At 44.8% G+C, this 21659-nt stretch overlaps 2 protein-coding genes across 2 annotated transcripts; both read left to right on the top strand.

The window, feature by feature from the left end:
- The first annotated feature begins 2282 nt into the window (after positions 1-2282).
- LOC125711459 (signal peptidase complex subunit 2) lies at positions 2283-4683 on the top strand. The gene is made up of 5 exons (XM_048980351.1): positions 2283-2406; positions 3152-3235; positions 3315-3475; positions 3700-3834; positions 3953-4683. The coding sequence occupies exons 1-5, from the start codon at positions 2368-2370 to the stop codon at positions 4137-4139; spliced, it is 606 nt and encodes a 201-aa protein (XP_048836308.1). The 5' UTR covers positions 2283-2367; the 3' UTR covers positions 4140-4683.
- A 2744-nt stretch (positions 4684-7427) lies between these two features.
- On the top strand, positions 7428-21397 carry LOC125712114 (ATP-binding cassette sub-family G member 1-like). Its single transcript, XM_048981778.1, has 15 exons — positions 7428-7659; positions 8553-8775; positions 13492-13609; positions 14408-14540; positions 14679-14729; positions 14810-14955; positions 16810-16933; positions 17012-17126; positions 17217-17365; positions 17723-17824; positions 17987-18155; positions 18239-18339; positions 18448-18606; positions 18856-18974; positions 19138-21397. Exons 1-15 carry the CDS (start codon positions 7597-7599, stop codon positions 19364-19366), a joined length of 2001 nt encoding a protein of 666 aa, XP_048837735.1. The 5' UTR covers positions 7428-7596; the 3' UTR covers positions 19367-21397.
- Positions 21398-21659: the final 262 nt, after the last annotated feature.

Raw genomic sequence — 21659 nt, 5'->3', positions numbered from 1 at the left:
GGTGGGCCTGTACATACTCTGTATATCTATCTAGTTAAAAAGAATGCTTAGACCAAATATTAGTAGTATTATTAATATAGAAAAGTACATTACTACTGGTGTGATGGATAATTGGAAAGCCGGTGTTGTCATGTATTTTCAAACTAATAAAATAACATGGTAAGTCTTTAGGAAGCTGTTGAGCGGTGAACCAGCGTCCTACCTGCTCATGTAGTGATGGCTTCATCGAAATGGCGGTCCTGTTGGATTTGTTCAGATTGGGAAATGGGATCGATTACCGTGTCCACATATTAACTGTCGTCTCTACCTCTGAGTTCCAAGTATTTGGTTCGTCTTTCCTTTCAGAGTATTTGGTTTTTCTTACGGCCAGTGGTGATTTTAGCAATTCTCTAATGTCCTGCCTTTCCCAGTAAATTTATATTTCACGACATTGGTTTGAAGATTGCTGCCCAATTCTTATGTAAACTGGGAAAATGTTTTTTTTTTCCTCTCCTTTCCACATGTGTGTCATAACTTTCTGTGTAGTCATTGTATGCCGAGAATAACTTTTTCAAAGGGCTATAATAGATTTGAGGAGCATTTTGTCTTCTCAAAGACAGTTTTCTTATTTTGCTTATTGGGTCAACCAAAATAAGAGCTTTAATCATATATTTATTAAAAAAAAAAACTCTTGTTAAGTGATTGTAGACTAACATACACCATGCACCGCATATACAGACACATGCCTGTGTAGTGGTACTTCCCATTTAGGGAATACTTTTAGTACCAAAATCATTATTTTAATTTCAGCGTAGTATGCCTCTTTTTAAGTCATTATTTTTGAGTTCATGGTCCCCAATTAACCTGAATTGGGAATTTTCAGAAGTTTTACAAATGAATTTCTTTTTAACAAGACAGATTTTTCCTTTAATGTAGGGGGCAACAGTCTTAGCCTTGATTCCACCGAAACTTGCAAGTGGCATGTAGAATTTATCTTAAAACTAGTTATACTGACCCTTCAATGTGCTGACATCTCCTCCAGGGTGTACCCTGTCTTGTGCTGCCAGCCGCAGACATCCCCCCCCCACACGATCCTGACAAGGATAAGTGGTCAGAAGATGCATGGATGGATGAATTTATATGCTGCTTAAATAGGATTTTGAATATTTCCTTTTGATGAAAGTGAGACTGTATGTTCAGGCAAGCCACACTGGTAGTGACTTGGTGCTGAGATTGGTTGATCAATGAGCTGTTAATGTGTAGTGCTAGTTAATGAGTTTCATTTCAACAACATTCCAGGAAATATAACCTGTGTATTTGGGAACTCAGCCTGCATTTTCTCATTCTGGCAAGAGAGCTTATTCTAGTCCTGTTAATTCAAAGGGGGCGTGATTCTCAGATGACTTTAAGAGTTCTTCCACTGTTTTGGTTCTACAGTATTAGGATACCAGCCTGTCACTTTTATTTCTGACCTTGCCTACATAACATTTTACTGTTCAGCAGTATTCTTATTTTTCTCAACTACATACAATGTTTTTCTTTTCAAATTCGGTCTTCCTATTAGTTTTTGAGATGTATTATACAGTATATCATCATATTGATGTACTTTTACCTCTCTTTAATGTAGCTTAATTGATGAATCTGTGACTATATGGATGACTTCCTCCAATTTGTAGCATGTAGTCTGAGTAAATTAAAGATCAAATGATTTTAAAATGGGTATTTAGTGCCAGAAGCACTTTCACAGATTCCTATTCTTTTTTCCTTGCGTGAAGGTCCTGCTAATGTCTTTTCATGGCATTGGTTTGGTGCATATCACTTTTAAAGGTTGTAAAACAAGGGATTTGGATACGTAATTTTGCTGAAACACTATAGATCTCCCTATGATCTTGGGAATTTGTGAACAGCTGGTGATGATGTCATTATTATTATTATTATTATTATTATTATTGTTGTTATTTGTTTTGCATTCCTCTTTCCAATTTAAGCATCTATAGAGTTTATTCTCCCTCCACCCTAACTGCCAGTCATTCAGTTTGGCATTAAATATTAAATCTTTGTGGACTGTGGACCTGATTTCAAGAAATGTCCATAAATAAAATATGTATGAAGTCATTTATAGTATGTTTGGTGATTTAAGTGACTATGGCAGTATAACATATTACTGAGTGCTCGGAGGTCTTTCTTTACTCTTTCTAGAACGTCTTCCTAAATGATATAATAACCATGTCATTCACTACCATCGGGTTATTGCGCAAACTCTATGCGCCGAGACGCAGCATGATGAGGTGACAATTATGTTTCCTCTTGAATGCTATTGGTCAGTGAAGGACGCTATAGCGTCCAATCAGAGTAGCCCAAGTCACACCGAAGTCACGGACGGAAAAGATGGCGGCGAAAAACGGCAAGAATGGTTTACTCGAAAAAGTGAGTCATATGAAAGATGCTTTAGCGTTATTATAAACTAGCAGCATTGTATATTTCACTTTGCCTTGTCTCATGCCGAGTATTTTACGTTGGATGCTGTTTGGTGGTTCCGTTCTGTTTTCCAAATATTCATGTATATTTGGCGGGTCTTAAATGAAACGGATGTCAGTTGGTTCCGCGTAAATATCCGCTCCTTCATCCTGCAAAAAATAAAAACATGCTTTGATAGATTCCCTTTTTAAATATGGGTAGCTGGCCAAGTGCTCGTGGCTCTTACCAGCTTGGTAACTTGGCTGTAGTTTACACTGAGTCAGAATGTGGGTAGATTTCTACCGACTACCACGTAACATACGACAGTGAGATTTAATGTCCTTCCCTACTTAACACTGTTTCATTGATTACCAGCATTTCATCTGATCACAAGTACATCATCTTTAAACACGATCGGTTACCGTTTAGGTTGTACACTAGCACAGCATAACCGTCTTTTAATTGTCACTTTAGTGAACTTGTGCAAAAAGGTGAAATAAGTGTGTGTGGGTCTGTGTGTGTGTGTTTATGTATGTTCATACATATATGCAAGTACAGTAAATGTGCCTGAATGTATGCAGTGCTCATACGCCACTAGATGTCACTGTGTAGTGTACCGTGTATAAAGTGGTTAAAATCATGGGAAGCTTCATTTCCTGCATTAAACTTTTTTTCACTCAGTGTATTAAATGATCTATCACCAATCTTGCTATAGTGGAGGATTGATGAGAAGCCCATCAAGATCGACAAATGGGATGGAGCCGCTGTGAAGAATTCGCTCGACGATGCTGCCAAGAAGGTGCAGTAGTATTTGTCCATGCATTCGCGTCAGAGGTTTTCCAAGGCGTGCCATTCATTTTCAGGAATCTTCCCCGCAGGTTCTCCTGGAAAAGTACGGTTATGTGGAGAACTTCAGCCTCGTAGATGGACGCCTCTTTATCTGCACAATTTCCTGCCTCTTCGCCATCGTAGCACTGGTGTGGGATTACCTTCACCCCTTCCCTGAATCCAAACCGGTTCTGGCATGCTGTGTAATCTCATATCCTTACCGGTTAAAAGCCAGTTCTTGGTATGAAATGTCAATGATCTTGGTTCCTGTTCTGTTGGATTATTTGTTTGTGTCACGGGGGGACCTTCCCATTATCTCTTTTTGAAAGGCAACTATCTGATATGCCAAGTGACTAGGCCTTCATTTGCATATTTGAACTGTTTGTTCTCATACTCATTGTCTTCATGGTTTTCTCCTTAACGTTGCGTATTTACTTACTTCATAATGATGGGGATCCTCACTTTATATACCTCTTATAAAGAGAAAAGCATCTTCCTCATGGCTGTGCAGAAAGACCCTACTGGCATGGATCCTGACAATGTGTGGCAGCTGACATCAAGCCTGAAAAGGTAATATTGTCTCTTTAGTTGAAATTAAAACCCATTTCTGTAGTTTGCACATTCAGGTAAGCTTGCTTTTATGATCGATGCCAATCGATGCCAATTTTCCACACATCGCCCTCTGCAGGTTTGATGACAAGTACACCCTGAGAGTCACCTTCATCAGTGGGAAATCCAAACGGAATCGTGAAATGGAGTTCACAGAGTCCGTGAGCCGCTTCTTTGACGAACACGGAACGCTGGTCATGGACCAGTTTGAGAAAAACGTGTCGAAGCTCCATGACACCTTAGCGGTGGAGAAAAAAAACAAGTAAAGGATATGAGAAGCAAAACGTACCCGTGTGACTCCGCCACTGTTGGGGGGCACTGTTGCATCATGTGGCATTTGCTACATGCATCTCTGGTCTGTACTTTAAGTAAATCTCTCACTGTGCAGCAGACACCAGTGCATTTGCATTTTTTTTTTCTCGGTCAGATCAGAATTGACTAAAAGCATGTAGAATGTAAAGCTTTTGCTATTTTGTTAAGTCTGCAGTGCCACTAGGGAGGGATTAACATGTTAGTGTCAATGCCCTCCTAGGTTTCATATGCAGAGGTGTCACAAATTGTGTAGATGCTTGCATGTTGGATAGTGTGTATGTAGTTTCGTTTATAGCTATTGAAGGAACTAGATTATTTTCATTGAATTTGTACATTTCAGACAGCATAATGTGCTTTTAGTCCTGAGGGCCTTGGACTACATGCAGAAACAGTTACTCTTACCTGTTACTTTATTTGGACTTTCATTTTTATACTTAAGGCACAAAAGGCAAAAAAGTTTAAATAAAATAAGAAATATTTTGATATTTCTTAAAACAAGGAGGTTTGCTTTCGTTGAAGGTATGATGCATTTTTTGAACAGCTCTCATGTTTCATCTGGCTTCTGGTTAAACCTGAAATTGGACCCACTGGCACTGCAGGATATTTATGTCCCCGGCCTGGAGTTTTGTTTTGGGCTTCCAGAACTTACCAAGGCCTAGAACAACCTGAGCATTTGGCTGCTTTGAAGTCCATTTGTACAAATCCCTGATTTTCCCCACACAACTAGCCACAAGGAAACCCCCCCCCCCATTAGGCAAGGGTAGGCAGCCATCTGAAGACCCTAAAAACTAGGGGCCCCAAGATGACAGATTTTCCAGAAAATACATTTTTTAGTATAAGAATTAGGGCTGGGTGATATAGGCCGAAAATCATATCTCGGTATTTTTAGCTGAACCACAATATATATCTCAATTTTGTTTTCCCATAAAATAATAACAAATGGACCATTCCAAGTAAGAGCCAAATGTCCTCAAAATCACACGGGCACTTTTATTTACAGACATCTGTACATGTACATGAAAGAATGGCTCAAAAATGTTAATTACGTAATACGTAACTTGTCTAAAAAACACAAACTAATGTAATGTAAGCTGGCATTGCGAGTCTGATACGTTATAAGATTAAGTGTTAAAACATGTCAGGTAATTCGACATACAGCATAGTAAATCAGCATGATGCTCACAGTAAAGTGTGTTCAATGTATTTAATAAAATATTTAAAATGTATGAACATTGAAAACAGAAATAAGCCATAACTCCAACGCAAGGTAGGATAGATCCATGGGCGGTTCTTCAAGCACGAGAAAAGGGGCTCGATTTCATTTTGCGCATGTGCAGCACCCAAAGGTAGGACGTTTCCATAAGTTAGGATGAAATGTTAGAACACCGGCATATTATTTTACCAATCAGGGGGGTATTTCTCTAAGCAGGATTTCTTGCTTAGCCAGATAACTTTTTGGATTTATGGTAATCTGGGCTAAATGGACTATATAATCGCGCACTTAAATGTAGCTCAGACTACCTTAAATCTGTTATGCGGCTAAACAAGAAATCCTCCTTCATGGAATACCCCCCAGCTCCTCTTCGCTAGCTTGCCTCGTGTCTGTGCCTATCTCCATGTTGTGTCTGCACTCAGGACTTGTGAGTGGGTGAATGGGAGGGGTGGGTTGTGTTCAGAGAGGGGCGGGGTAGGGCGCAGTTTTGCAAGAGACAGACGGTGAGGAGAAATAGGTGAAGTGGCGGTGCAATGAATATAATTTTAAAGCCACAAATGATATCGATATAAATGATATTGTCTCATCATATATCTTGTATGAAGATATATTGGAAAAACCCAATATATCGCCCAGCCCTAATAAGAATACATAATAAATGATCATTCCAATTATAGCAACATGTCTGTCATGTGCATTTTCAACGACAGATTTCAGGATGGACAAATTTCCCCCCTTTGAGACTTATTTTTTTTTTCTATCCTGGAGTCTACTGGTACCAATTCCGTGCCAAGCAAACTGACCAGAGTATCCTTAAATAAGAAGAAAAGGGCACAAAGATACAAGACTAACATTTAACCTCCAGTGTCTTAGTTACTGTCCTGCTAAAATGGCAGACATATTGTAAACACATGGAAAGAACACAAATCAAAATTAAAGACTAACTCTAGCCTCAGAGTAAGGCATAGGCTATCCTACACTATAGCCTAGGGTTTCAGCAAAAGAGGAGAAGGTTAAACTACTTAAATCTGGCCCATCAATCCGTGGGCATGATACCTCCCTCTCCCCATTCCGCAAATTTTACCGATGGCACTCCCACCCCAATCCTGATCGGTAAGTTATATCCCTGCCCCCCCCTGCACTCAAATAGCCTTCTTTTAGGGGCCCCCCTACCCATGTCAGCCTAGGACCCCCCTCCATACATGCACATTCAACACAGCTGTCCTGTGATGGATGTGATTTGCATCTGTGATTCTATCCTGCCCCATGGACTTTGCACACATGTTGTGCCTTGAGCCAGCTCGTGTGTCTCATCCTGTTGGATGATCTGAATGTCCCCAGTGGATATGATTAATTGGGGTGATGCAGGACATACATTTTGAGTTTTTCACCACTCAGGTATTCTCACGAAAAACACAAACCAAAAATCTCATGCTTGGTTAGAAGTGTTACAAGTATTTTAGTCTCAATGAGTTTTCCCTGAGGGGCGGCATGGTGGTGCAGTGGTTTGCACTGTTGCCTCACACGTCTGGGACCCGGGTTTGAGTCTCTGCCGGGGTCACATGTGTGCGGAGTTTGCATGTTTTCCCCATGTCGCCGTGGGGTTTCCTCCGGGTACTCTGGTTTCCCCCCACAGTCCAAAAGGCTAATTGCAGAGGCTAATTGGAGTTGCTAAATTGCCCATAGGTGTGCATGTGTGAGTGAATGGTGTGTGAGTGTGCCCTGCGATGGGCAGAATGATGTACAGAACTGGATCAGTCATAGAAACGCCCCTTTAGAGTACTTTAACGTAAAATGGTGAGTTACCGGCCCGTACTTAAATCAAATTTATTACGGCTATTCAGGCATTAAAACACATTGTGGAGTTTTGTAAGTATTTCGCAGAAACTCCTCTCCAGTTTTTTAGACACATTTCAAAATGTGAATGGAAATTATTTCTTCATGGGCGGTGCCGCGGGCGTCCTTACAGGGAGGTGCGCAGCTATGAAGTCTCCCGGTGCAGGGGGCGGCGGCGGAGCGGTGACGTCACGCCGAACGCACCTACAGCAGCCTGTAGGCCTGTAAACAAAAACACAATGATTTCATAGCGGCCACAGCAGATACTGGAGCCTGAGTGGGGAGCGCACACAAAACCAGTCCCGGGAGGACTGTCCCGATTGGAAACCGTCGGAATACTCAGCTGGGACAGTAACTAAGGAATGGCTTGTCTAATGGCTGCGTTTTCTGTGAACAACACATTGGTCACGAATTCAATAATTATGGTAAGTGTAGATGTGATTTTACTCCTCATACAGTTTAATTTCCGCATTGCCAGCCTGTCATAAGTGGAGAACGCGCTGCTAAATAAAATGCACGGTGCGGTCCGCCTTCTTAGATTACTTCTCCTCATGCTTACGTGCATTTATTCCTAATAGGTTTAATGAAACAGGCTGGAGCTGAATGCTCCGCTGAGTCTGCGGCAGGCTTTAAATAACCGCCACCTGTATCGGTTATCGGACTCGCAAGGGATGAACTGCAGTAACCTTTTCCCTCTTAAGCACATATGCCTTTTGTTGTGTTTTTGTTTTGAATTATTTATATTAGATTAATACAAGTCCTAGTGCTTTTACAACAGCCGGGATGACAAAAGAATAGTTTTATTATCTATTTATAATAGTGACGCCAGCTGGAAATAAGATATCGAGGTCGCTTTCTAGTCGTGAAGCTATATGCGACAGCCATTCTTCATCCGTAGAGGATCATTAAACTTACCGTTATGTATTAAATACATAAGCGATAAGTGCGCAGGTGGGATATGGTGAGTTCTCTCTTCCTTTCCGCTCGCAAGTCGCAGTCAGTCCCTAAACGGTGTATTTTTTTTATGAAGTGTTTCTTTTTGTAGTTACTCTGGCGCTGTAATAATCATGATAATATGAAATTAAAATAAAGTCAACGTCTTTGACCGATAGTAACCCCTGTTTATCTGCGGATCCCCCTGAGCTGGTGTTTTATATGCATGTCAAATGAGAGTACGGGTTAATCTGAGTAAGTTTTCAGTGCACATTCAGCTTGGTAAATTTTACCAATTATCTCGGAGCTATAGGACACGTGTAGGCGTAGGACTCTCGGTCATTAAATGCGTTTTTTCTTGTATTGTTTTATTTTTTTCCTTTAGAACGCAAATGGGCCGCCAGATCTGATGGTGGAGCCCAGGAATGTGTGCGTGTCCATTGACGAGGTTGTGTCGAATGGGGGCGCTCAGAAGACCCCGCTGATGCATGAAAATGGCCTGGCTGAATACCAGCGCTTCTCTTACCTGCCCCGACGTCTGGCAGTCAATATCGAATTTAAAGATGTGTCGTACTCAGTCCCCGAAGGACCGTGGTGGAGGAGGAAAGGTACCCGTATTTTCCGTTCTGGCATTATTTACACATGAGGCATAATGTAATTTACATAATGTCTTTATATCGATGTCGATTTATATCATGCATATGTTGTGATTTGGTTTTTCCGCTGATTGCAAACCGTAGAGAAGATGGATGGCTGGAAGTTATACTGTCTTACATATTTTCAAACTGCAGAAATCGCCCGGATGTGACCTTAAATAACCTTAGTAGGTGATTTAATCATTCATTCTTTTGACATAACAGTTGTTCATTTTGTTCAATGGGGTCAATTTAGGGCACACAAAAGAGGTGATTTTCACCTGGAAAGGCAGCATTCCTGGTTTCGAGAATTTGACTGGTTCCAGCATTTCTTCTGCCCAAGACATCCAGCACCAGTGGCATGTGGCCTCCCAACACAAAACGGGGGGACAGTGGGCTGGCTCTAATGTTTGCCAGTGTGGGCCTTCTTTGGAAAAGCCTCTGTCCAGCTGTCACTCCCATTAAAAACAGACACCAGGAGTATCTCAAAGCACATTTAGTCCGGAGCGTAATGCACCTCTGGTTATCATCCTGCTCCACTGAGGACACTGACTGGACGTACCTGGAGACCACGTGCAGTGTTTTGGCTCCTTCACCCTCGGTCTCCATGCCTCTGCTCCTGACAACCCATATATTGTTTCTCTGGGGGTAGGTCAGTGTTTCCCAGTCCGGTCCTCAGGGACCCACAGACAGTCCATGTTTTTGTTCCCTCGGAGCTTGGAGGGAGCAGAAATTTTGACTGTCTGGAAGGTAGCAAAAACATGGAACGACTCTTGGTCCCCGAGCACTGGGTTTGGGAAACAGTGGATTAGTGTTGGCAGAAGAGCCTGTCACTGTGTCACGTGATGTGTGACCGTGCGCTTTCCTGAAATACACCTACACAAAGGCACGTGCACGGGACGTGTGGCTGGTTTGCAGTTAATGAGCGTCGGACTCCATCTCCATTAAAGATGGAAGAGCATTGATGCAGGTGTGGATGCTAAATAATGGAGACAGGAGACATTTCCCTTTCTCTGGTACAGTTATAGGAAACCAAGGTCTGAACCTGAACAGGAACGGGCATCTTAACGAATCCCCAAATGACAGCACAGTGTAGTTCTCTGTATTTGGCATATTGCTTTTCCCTCATTTAGAGTTTTGTTGTTACTGCTATTTTTAGGTATAATCACAGGCCGGGTATGCCAAAGGGAATATGCGTACTTTATTTTATCAGCCACCTTCGTCTCTATTGCTATAGAAATACAGGTTTTGTTACTGTTTGATTAAGAGAAAAAAATTTGAAAGTTCCTCCCTGTAACACAAAAGCCACACACTATCTGGTCCCGGCCGGGTACTCTCGGTCAGTAAACTACAGTAACCCCATCAGGCTGGATGTGGAGAGGATCTTTCTGAGCTGCATGCTGTGATTGGCTGTGCTGTTGCTACGGTGATGGACCATTACATCAGCCTACACAGAGTCCTTACCTGTTGATTTAAGTTAATTTTATTGCTTTTTGAATCAAATCCTGGTTACCTGCATGTTTTAAATGTGTTGAAACAGCGTGTAAAAATAAATAAAACTCAATATAGCAGTATACAGCTGTTTAAAAATGCACCATTTCTGGCAATAGGACCATCTGTTCTTGGTTTTTACTGAATTGTTGCAGCCTGATTCTCAGTTGGATAAATCTTATCAAAACGGGTGTGGGGGCAGATGGATGAGGTAGGCCTCACTCATGAGGCACAGTTCTTGGTATCAAAATGGTGGGATGGAAAGGATAACGTAAACACGGGGGGGGGGGGCGGTTGCCACTGCTTACAGGGCCAGCAGCTGCCAGAATGGCTTACAGCCATGAGATGTGTTTGCGTACCCAGCTGGATACAGTAAACTGAAGGATCAGCTGGCCACCTTGACCCGAATGGAGGTGATCCAGCTAGCTAGCGTGACGTACCCGTTTAAGTACAGTTACCTCATTTATGCTCCAGCTTTTGTTTGCGGGCTCTTATGTCCCCTGTTATATACCGGAATAGAGTCTCATCTGGGGTGATCTAGGTCAGGTTCTCTCTCTCTCCCTGGCATGCTGCGTGTGACTGACAATCAGTTCTAAAACTGTGTTTGGGTTCCCCCAGCATCGCTGGCCAGTATAATCTGATCATCCCACACTTACTCTCCACAGCAACTCCTGCTTACATGTCGGACGTTTCAGCAGCAGGATCTTGGTTAACTCTCATTCTCAAGGGTACAGCAGCCATAGAGAGTAATAAATAGAATAGTATATTTTGGGGGGTAGTAAATTCCTTTATATAGTGACCTTCCAGTCTCTAATATCATACTTTGCACTGGCCATGAAGCCTGGTGAATTCAGGGAGGCCCTATGTGGGAGTTGCTTCAGGTGAGGATTGTAACACAAACGACACTGCCTGCTTCATTGCTCTTTTTACCATGGCTTACATAAGACGCTGTTATGCACAAGAGGCTCTAAAGGCAGTCTAATCAAATGGGATTTGCTGGAATTTATGACACAAAATAGCTCACTTGGACCCAAAAGTCAGTAAAAGCACTTATCCGAGTTGCCATTCATAGACGGCATTGTGTCTCCCTTTGTGGAGAGAGGGATGAGACGAGGAGATTACCTGGTAATAGGGTTATACCCTGACCCTGAGCTGGCAGGAAGGAATGAGTCAGTGATGGGAGCCGTGGCAGTAATGTGCTGCTGCTGGTCGAGATTTGTGAAGCTCAGTCCGACAGATGTGAGGCGCCACATTGCATGGCCATCGTTCACCATCTGTTCGGGGTGCGACATCATGGGGCAGAAACCCTCTGTCATATTAATAGGAATGTGACTGAAGTGTGTTCGGATATCTTAAAGGAATGGGACGTAATTAAGAACAGTAACGCTAAAGACTAATACAGGACATGATCGAATAAGTCTGGTAGTATGTGATCTAGGTAGTATGGACAGCATTGACATTGACTCTCCCTTCTGGAGTAAACATTACATCCAGGCACGGCAGATGGAAAATGGGAAATTGCATAATTTAGTGAGAACCCCAAATGATTAAGGGCGGGTGTTACCTGGCAACAGATGGTGATTGGACAGCATCTTCTGGCACTTTTCTGGATGGCTGGAGCTTTGAAGAATGACTGGCTCACGCTGGCATGATGGAGCCCCCATGTGGACACTGACTCATCGTTAGTTTCCTAGAATCTAACTGAAGAGAAGATGAAGGTGCCTCTGCAAATCGGCAATATCAGTGTGGAAGAGCATCCAGAAAAGTGCCGTGGTCACATGGTACATTATGTAGTATCTCACTTAGTAATAAGTACTTTACAGCGAATAACTATCCATCCGTCTATCTTCTGACCACTTTTCCTGGTTAGGGTCAGTCACAGGGAATTAATAACTAGTACACTTTAACGTAGTACTGTAATAATACGAGTCTTATCTTTAACAGATGATAAATCTCATCTTCTCTTCTAAACTTTCATTTTGTTTACTTGGTCAGGACATTTCATTTTGACAGAGTTTTTTTATGGGGTCTAGAACTGTCTCAGGGGCAGCATGGTGGCGCAGTGGTTAGCACTGTTGCCTCACGCCTCTGGGACCCGGGTTCGAGTCTCCGCCTGGGTCACATGTGTATGGAGTTTGCATGTTCTCCCCATGTCGTCGTGGGGTTTCCTCCGGGTACTCCGGTTTCCCCCCACAGTCCAAAAACATGCTGAGGCTAATTGGAGTCGCTAAATTGCCCATAGGTGTGCATGTGTGAGTGAATGGTGTGTGAGTGTGCCCTGCGATGGGCTGGCCCCCCATCCTGGGTTGTTCCCTGCCTCGTGCCCATTGCTTCCGGGATAGGCTCCGGACCCCCCGCGACCCAATAGGATAAGCGGTTTGGAAAATGGATGGATGGATAGAACTGTCTCAAGCGACCGTTTGGTTATTTGGGTTGTCTTTGACTTTTCCCAGCCCACTGCAAGCAGTGAAGTGTCTCCCCATGTTTCCCTGTATGCTTGAGGGAAAGTCACTCATTTGCAGACATCCCCCCCCATGTGAAAGCCTGCATTCAGCAGCTCAACTGACCTTCCTGGGAAGGGGGGGGTGATGAGAGCCAATGCGTAAATATAACAGACTGTAATGGAAAATCCAGTTGGTCCAGAAAGCAGTAGAATGAACAGGATTAGTGTTGAAACACATGCATTAGCTAAATAAGAGGACCCCAGGAGGCATTCTCCGCCCCCGATTTCCTCTTTGGAGCCACTAGGTGTTCTGCGTTTCAGCTTTCAGCTTTCCTATTGGCTGGGTTACAGCAAAACACTCTTTGATGTTAAATAGTACGTCTGATGTACTGTCTGGTTCCTCCACGTGATCTAAACAAGGACATCAAATATCAAAAGAAATACACACATTTTAATTATTTATTTATTTGAAATTTTATACAGAGAAACATACAATTGTGAGAGCAGGGTTAAAAGTCAGGGTGGAGATGCTGGGGAAATCTTAAGTCTTAACTTGACAGTGGTGACATCCGTGCGGCTGTTGATTTTAATACACCTTAACACACCTTTGTGCTTTACACCGCATATATAAGCACACAGGATGGAGATGCGCAGTCGGAGGCCGGGCACCAGGGCCAGGCAGGTACAGCCGCTTGGTGGCCTGCCTTCCAATCGGAGAGCTTCACGGCTCAGTCTGCATGTGTCCTGCGTTTCAGGTTACAAGACCCTGCTGAAAGGCATCTCTGGGAGTTTCACCAGTGGTGGACTGGTGGCCATCATGGGACCCTCTGGGGCCGGGAAGTCTACGCTCATGAACATCTTGGCCGGCTACAGGTGAGGTGCCGTCAGCAGCCAGTCATCAGCCCAGCTGCAGGGCGTCAGCGACCAGGTAAAAACTTGGTTGAGCCCCAAAATCCTTGGCGAGACCCCGCAGTCTAAAAGAGGGCAGGGAAACCACCCCATGTCGACTTACACTGGACCACACTCCTTTTCCGCACAAAAGGCTTTTTTAAGAAACCTATTCTTTGGACTCCCCTGGAAATGTCCAAATCCTGCTCTGTGACCCCCTGACCATCCCAGGTCCTTGTTATGTTCCTGGCTACTTTGCAGCCTGGTTCATTATGAAATGGGGGACCCGAGCGTGTCCCTCGAACCATCATACCTCCCCCTCCCCCCAAGGCATACGGAGTCAACACAGATGAATAAGACTGACGGATTGGAAACCAGAGAACAGTCACAGAACAATCCTGCAGCTGTTTGATCATGCTTAGTTTGGGTATATTTGATCTCCTCAGTCCACACCCATCCTTTATTATAATACTTTGCTCTGACGGGCAAGGGGGGGGGGGCATGTCTGACAGGAAGCAGAAACCAATCTTCACTTAGGAATAACGTTAAGTGACAATTCGCTGTGTGACAGAAGGTCATCTTTGTAAATCTCGGTGCAAAGGAGGGCTGGTGTTCGCAAACTGCAGTTTCACCATGCAGCCACCAGAGGGTGTATTGTGAAGTACATTTTCACTGGTGTCTGCAATTAAAATGATTAAGTATGGCCAGCACTGCTATCAGATAAAGTGATCTAAGAAACATCACCACTAAAACAGTTTAACGCCTGTTTCTTTGCATATTCAGGGAAACGGGGATGAAGGGGGAGATCTTGATCAATGGGCAGCCACGTGACCTGCGCTCCTTCCGGAAGGTGTCCTGTTACATCATGCAGGACGACATGCTCCTCCCACATCTGACAGTTGAGGAGGCCATGATGGTAAGGGTTAGGTGGAGGGTCTTGATACTGAGTGAGCCACGTGACAGTCTTGCTCATCGTGCTCTTTTGCATGCCTAGTGTTCGTGGAATAAATATCTAACGCATGAAAATTCACCCGCTTTCCTGTATCTTTTCTAGGTATCTGCGAATCTTAAACTTCAGAAGAAGGATGAAGGGAGACGTGAGATGGTAAGAGTAACAGACCAGGTTTAGCATTAGCGTGGTGTTAGCTTCGGCAGGTGGCATTCTGAGATATCAGTGCTCTCCAGGTCAAAGAGATCCTGACTGCTCTCGGCTTGCTGCAGTGCGCCAAGACGCGCACAGCAAACCTGTCAGGAGGGCAGAGGAAGCGACTTGCCATCGCGCTGGAGCTGGTCAACAACCCGCCCGTCATGTTCTTCGACGAGCCCACCAGGTCAGCAAGCACGGGTGTGTGGTGGGGGCTGCAGGTCAGCAAGCACGGGTGTGTGGTGGGGGCTGCAGGTCAGCAAGCACGGGTGTGTGGTGGGGGCTGCAGGTCAGCAAGCACGGGAGTGTGGTGGGGGCTGCAGGTCAGCAAGCACGGGAGTGTGGTGGGGGCTGCAGGTCAGCAAGCACGGGAGTGTGGTGGGGGCTGCAGGTCAGCAAGCACGGGAGTGTGGTGGGGGCTGCAGGTCAGCAAGCACGGGAGTGTGGTGGGGGCTGCAGGTCAGCAAGCACGGGAGTGTGGTGGGGGCTGCAGGTCAGCAAGCACGGGAGTGTGGTGGGGGCTGCAGGTCAGCAAGCACGGGAGTGTGGTGGGGGCTGCAGGTCAGCACAGCCTTCGCCTTCGGGCATCAGAGAGAGTCTGAACTGAGCAAGTTTAAAGGCCCCTTTCTTAGTATGAGCAGCTATACACTAATTAATGAGGATGACCTGGTGCAGCATCGTTAGCCCCTGTGGTTAAAATCGTTACAGTAAAGCAGGTTAATCTGCATTTAATGCTGAAAAGGCTAATATATATATATATATATATATATTCCAATTGTGAACTCAATTGATTCTGTAACTAAAAATCATGAATATATAACTGCATGAAACTGCATGAAACACATGAACCGTTTTCGCAGGTTAATGATGAACAAACATGGGATCAGTACATAACTAACACTAAGTCTCTAGTTAATTAATATATTAAGTAAGAGTGTATTACTACGTTATTTGTGCCGCCTCAAGTAAAGTGCTACTGAGTATTATTTAGTGATTTCTCATTTGAAACGATACTGTGTTCTTATCTCCAGTTACTAGAGTTAAATCTTCCAGGAATTTTGAACAGTACCTCCCTCCCCCTCTTTATTGCTCTGCACATCATGTTTTAATGTTGTATTTTTAGTTCTTTGCTCTGTAGTCTCATTACCCACCTTCAATGAGAGGCCTAATCTCACCCTGACAGGAAAACAAGCTTTAACCGCTTGCTTCAGGGCATCCTCTGAGTTATCATAAGATTATAATATGAAGTAATTCTTTGGGTCAACAAGTACACTGCATGGTTGGTTTGTAGACAGGGAAGCTGGCCAACTTCAAGAAGAAGTGGTGTGGACAAGCTTCAGCAGGGCGTTGGTTGATAAAGATAAACACGAACGGAAGTCCGAGCCTGGTCAGAAACACGGTCAGGAGTCTGAGCCCGGTCAGAAACACGGTCAGGAGTCTGAGCCCGGTCAGAAACACGGTCGGGAGTCTGAGCCCGGTCAGAAACACGGTCAGGAGTCTGAGCCCGGTCAGAAACACGGTCAGGAGTCTGAGCCCGGTCAGAAACACGGTCGGGAGTCTGAGCCCGGTCAGAAACACGGTCAGGAGTCTGAGCCCGGTCAGAAACACGGTCAGGAGTCTGAGCCCGGTCAGAAACACGGTCGGGAGTCTGAGCCCGGTCAGAAACACGGTCGGGAGTCTGAGCCCGGTCAGAAACACGGTCGGGAGTCTGAGCCCGAGTCATAAACACGGTCGGGAGTCTGAGCCCGAGTCATAAACACGGTCGGGAGTCTGAGCCCGAGTCAGAAACACGGTCGGGAGTCTGAGCCCGAGTCAGAAACACGGTCGGGAGTCTGAGCCCCAATCAGAAACACGGTCGGGAGTCTGAGCCCCAATCAGAAACACGGTCGGGAGTCTGAGCCCCAATCAGAAACACGGTCGGGAGTCTGAGCCCCAATCAGAAACACGGTCAGGAGTCTGAGCCCGGTCAGGAGTCTGAGCCCCAATCAGAAACACGGATAATGAACCGCTGAAGACTTTCCTTTGTTGTGCTCCCCTGCAGTGGCCTGGACAGCTCCTCCTGCTTCCAGGTGATCTCGCTCTTGAAGGCTCTGGCCCAGGGTGGGAGAACAATCATCTGTACCATCCACCAGCCCAGTGCCAAGCTCTTTGAGCTCTTTGACAAGGTAAACGTGGTGACATGTTGTGCTGGACTTACTGCAATGGACATCGCCTAATTGTGGCTTATCCATGGCTGTTCACAGCTCTACGTCCTGAGCCAAGGCCAGTGTATCTATCAGGGGAAGGTGTCCAGCCTTGTTCCGTACCTAAGGGAGCTGGGACTGAACTGTCCTACATATCATAACCCTGCAGATTTTGGTAAGACAGTTTTCATATGTGAAGGCACAGTTTATCAGCAGGGCATCAGCTGTACATCTGTGTTAGTAAGGGGCTTTGGCTGACTTACAGTGATGGAAGTGGCCTCAGTGGAATATGGGGATCAGACGGCCAGACTGGTGAAGGCTGTGCAGGACCGGATGAGTGAAAGGAACTACAGGATAGAGAAGCAGGATGACGACCTCATCAAGCCCTACCTGTCGCAGAAACCCATAGATGAGGTAAACATTCATACACACATAATTGGTTAATTATTGGTTATTGCACCTGGGTCTATTGTATACTGTTGTGTAGAGTACCCTGTGTTGTATTGTGTAATGTGTTATTGTATATGGTTTCATGTTTGCATGAATGTTGCTGTTGCCCTCATGACCTGGATCTTATGTTGCACTACATGGTCTACTGTAAGGGTTGACCACTCTGGCAATACAATTCCCAGAATGCACATGGCATTGAAAATTGAAACTTTACCCAGGGCCCACCTGCAGGGTCATGAGAGTCACGTATGTCTGTAGATTTTTATCACTAAATGTTTGAAGAAGCTGGCTGATTGGTCTTCTGACACCCTGATGCCGCAGGATTCTTCCTCCACGGAGGGATGCCACAGCTTCTCGGCTAGCTGCATGACTCAGTTCTCTATCCTTTTCAAGAGGACATTTCTCAGCATCATGAGAGATTCAGTAAGAAACCCCGCCGCCCTCAGTGGACAGACAGCACTGTAAAATTAATTTCCATATCTTTCTCATTACCGACAAACAGCAATAAAACAGTGTTTTCCTGAAATGTGTGTTTATATGCAATTGAAAGCACAGGGTCAGTTAATGTTGTTGTTTGTCAACCAGGTACTGACTCACCTGCAGATCACCTCTCACATCGGAATCGGCATCCTGATCGGGCTTCTCTACCTGGGTATCGGTAACGAGGCCAAGAGAGTCCTCAGCAACTCCGGCTTCCTCTTCTTCTCCATGCTGTTCCTCATGTTCGCCGCGCTCATGCCCACCGTGTTGACATGTGAGTTTGGTAACAGATCTGGAGACCTGAACCTCCTCAGAGGTGAAACGTGCTGAAATTTGGTTCCCTCCCCTGACCTTCAGTTCCTCTCGAGATGGGGGTTTTTCTAAGGGAGCACCTGAACTACTGGTACAGCCTGAAGGCCTACTATCTTGCCAAGACCATGGCTGATGTTCCCTTCCAGGTAACACGGGTTTGCCACTCTGGTGGCTAAGGCATCACATTTGGACTTCATGAAATGCAGACTGCCTGTCATTTACCGGGGACGTCATTGCATTTTCCTGCCACGCAGGTGGTGTTCCCAGTGGCCTACTGCACCATCGTCTACTGGATGACATCACAGCCCTGCGACGCCCTCCGCTTCATACTCTTCCTGTCCCTGGGGACCATGACGTCACTGGTGGCCCAGTCTCTTGGGCTGCTAATTGGGGCAGCCTCTACCTCCCTGCAGGCGAGTCCACGCTCTGACTGTAGCCCAAGCGTTTCTGGAACCGGACTCCAAAAATAGTACAAAAGGCAACCAATTAAACAAAAGATTTAAAATATTCATGCTGTTGTCTATGACTTTTGCTTGGTTGAGTACTTGATTCAGGTATCTGTGTTAGCCTTAGTTTCTCTGACTCAGAGCTGCACCTTCTGAGACAGTTTAGTATAGCTATGGTGCGCCTGCTTCTGTAATCATCTCTCCTTTGGCTTTCAGGTGGCTACGTTTGTTGGTCCAGTGACTGCCATCCCTGTGCTGCTGTTCTCTGGGTTCTTTGTCAGCTTTGACACCATACCAAAGTACTTGCAGTGGATTTCCTACGTTTCCTATGTCAGGCAAGTGAACGACCCTCACGTGGCATGGGGTAAAGCACGAGGATGCCAACTATGACCTGAGAAAGGGTCCTTTTTTGTGCTGTTCTTTACCAGTTGTGTCACTGGTGAAAGTGTTTTGCAGTGTTTCTGTCAGTATCCCTGAGATTCTGATCACAATCTGCAGGTATGGTTTTGAAGGCGTGATCCTGTCCATCTATGGGCTGAACCGTGAAGACCTCCATTGCGACGACGATGACACATGTCACTTTCAGAAGTCAGCAGCCATCCTAAAGGAACTTGATGTAGAGAACGCCAAGCTGTACCTGGACTTCATCGTGCTGGGTATCTTCTTTGTCTTGCTCCGTCTCCTTGCCTACTTTGTCCTGCGCTACAAGATCAGATCTGAGAGGTAGACCAAGGCAGCGAAAGGGGACACAGGGGATCATGGGAGAGCTGGCGGAACTACCTTAGCTACCGGACATCCAAGACCCCTCCTGCTGACAGTCCACCCAAAGACCAACTCTTTTGTGGGTGCATTCTGGGAGTTGTAGTCTTGCTCTCCTAAATGGTAAGACCATCAACGGATAGAGGAGTCTCATCAAATGGTGGGGACACCATCCCTTTAAGATCCTTTAAGGTATAACGTATTTCTGTTTTAGAATGAACCAAACCTTTGTCTGTAAAATGTTTTGAAAATCAGGATGTGATAGTAACTTTTGTTTGAATTTAGGAGACGAGGAAATAGGAAAGCTTTCCACTAAGTGGGACTTTCCCACACCAGCATCACATGATCCTAGAAATAGCAAGATATATTTTTGTCTTCTGGTCACCCGAAAGGGAGCTTGTAGAGGTCCTCTCCCAGGGAGAGCACACCTGTTTAACAGTCTTACTTTCTGCACACTGATGCCTTCTTGTATGTCAGAGAAAGAGGGGCTGTGCTCCCAGTTAGCGAGTTTTGCACAGGTGAGGGCTACCCCAACCCGCAGACCACTGTGTGCCAGTCTGAGAGGCAAAGCATTTGACTTTTAATGGCTACTTCATTCTGGCCATGAAACAGAAGTTTTTAGAATTCAACTACTGGCCATTTTAAATATCTCCATTCCACACTGCATTCGTTTTTCTGCCTTTGGTAATCCGTTATTTTCTGACTAAAGAAGTAGGACAGTTTATATTTTTCTAGAGAAGTATTTTACTTGCACAAGTAAATGCGGTTTTTAATGCACGTTTATTGGGGTGGAAAATTGAGCACCCGTCGTCTCCTTTATACTGAGAACCCTGCGCGCGCTTAAAGTCAGAGGCATGACCAGTCCTAAGACTTGACGTCTGAAAAACAAGCTCGGGATTCTGACTCCTCTGTTCCAATTCTGAAGTGTGGTTGGTAGCTGTTTACATGTACAGGGCTCCTGTGCGCCGTACAGCGATGAGAAATCACTCTGATCAGAGCTTGGCACGAATTGTTGTTATTTTCGTTTCACAGCACATTATGAATGTAATATCTGTTAAGAAGAAAGACCTTAGTCGGCGGTAATTCTTGAGAAAGAAATCCCTGCCAGTTGTAACGCTTCTGGTACTTTTCACATTTTTTCGGCGACCATGTCGTGCGTGTACTCTCCCTCGTACGTCTTTGAGGTGTTTTGCACACACCTTTATTTGCTAAATAATCGCGATGACAGTACGATGCCAAGTTACTTTGTTAGATAATTGCCTGCTCCTTATACGTAAAGGGAAAGAGGCAGTGGGGGAGGTACGCACTCAGAAGCGTTACTGAATATTAGGTTTCTCGTGGGTATACAGAGCATGTGTTGTGCTTGCGTTCTTCTCTCGCAGTCTCCCTAACAGTGCACGTACTGCAGAGTGACATTATCCCATGCGCAACGTCTTATGGCCGCAGTACGGAATAACATTTAGCTTTTACACAGTCAAGGCAAAAATAAATGCAACCTCCAAACTGCCAACTAGCTGTGTATTTTGTGCTTCTTTTCCGAAAAGCTGGAAAAAATGACCAAGATTTGGAAGGTCAGGCTTGTCTTCGACACAAGCGTTAACACTGCTTTACGATTATGTAAATTTAAGGTTTCAGCTCAGTGAATGATTTTCAGTGTGTATTGCACCTTGCATATTTAAGATTGCATACTTCTACTTGTTGACAAGTTTGCAACAGCGCCCTCTGCTGGCGACAGAGGTTTACTCACTGTTTTGAAAATGAGGAAACAATGTTTATGTTCAGTTTTTTTTCCTGTATTGATTGATAGATTTTACATGCTTTTCATTCAGTTTGTAAGAAAATGCATTATTTCGTTCATTTATTTATTGTGTACAGTATTTGTTTTATTTTTCTCTGGTTAAATTCAAATTCTTGTTTTAAATGTCCCTGTAAGAGAGCTGTGTTGTAATGAAATCATCGTGTAGAAACATAAATAAAGTTTCTATGCTTTGTTAGATAATGCTTAGCAAAGAATGCTTGTTTCCTTCGCTCCTCGTCAGTGCCGGTCTGGAGATGCATAAGTCCTCCGGTTATCTGTCCCAGCTACTGCCGTTGCCGCTGAGGTGGCGGAGATGCTCCTTCTCCCGTTTCGGGTGTCATTTCTCCCTCCAGTGACAGGATCACGTTTGGCTCCTTCCCCATGGCCTTCAGTCTTCCACTACTGGCGCTGCAATTATTACAGACACTGTATATTTGTGCGACCATGCAGCGCCTTATTAAGA

This window comes from Brienomyrus brachyistius, chromosome 17, assembly GCF_023856365.1.
Source record: "Brienomyrus brachyistius isolate T26 chromosome 17, BBRACH_0.4, whole genome shotgun sequence".
In the NCBI taxonomy this organism is placed as follows: domain Eukaryota; kingdom Metazoa; phylum Chordata; class Actinopteri; order Osteoglossiformes; family Mormyridae; genus Brienomyrus; species Brienomyrus brachyistius.
The sequence above is the reverse complement of the archived record's forward strand: the minus strand, read 5'-3'. Positions and strand labels throughout refer to the sequence as shown.

What these genes read in the sequence shown, in the direction of transcription:
- LOC125711459 (XM_048980351.1), top strand. Translation starts at nt 2,368, where the DNA reads ATGGCGGCGAAAAACGGCAAGAATGGTTTACTCGAAAAA. An exon ending in TCGACGATGCTGCCAAGAAG is followed by an intron (nt 3,236 to 3,314) that starts GTGCAGTAGTAT and finishes TCTTCCCCGCAG; the next exon opens with GTTCTCCTGGAAAAGTACGG. An exon ending in CTGACATCAAGCCTGAAAAG is followed by an intron (nt 3,835 to 3,952) that starts GTAATATTGTCT and finishes CGCCCTCTGCAG; the next exon opens with GTTTGATGACAAGTACACCC.
- LOC125712114 (XM_048981778.1), top strand. Translation starts at nt 7,597, where the DNA reads ATGGCTTGTCTAATGGCTGCGTTTTCTGTGAACAACACATTGGTCACG. An exon ending in TTCTTCGACGAGCCCACCAG is followed by an intron (nt 14,956 to 16,809) that starts GTCAGCAAGCAC and finishes GCTCCCCTGCAG; the next exon opens with TGGCCTGGACAGCTCCTCCT. An exon ending in TCCTACGTTTCCTATGTCAG is followed by an intron (nt 18,975 to 19,137) that starts GCAAGTGAACGA and finishes CACAATCTGCAG; the next exon opens with GTATGGTTTTGAAGGCGTGA.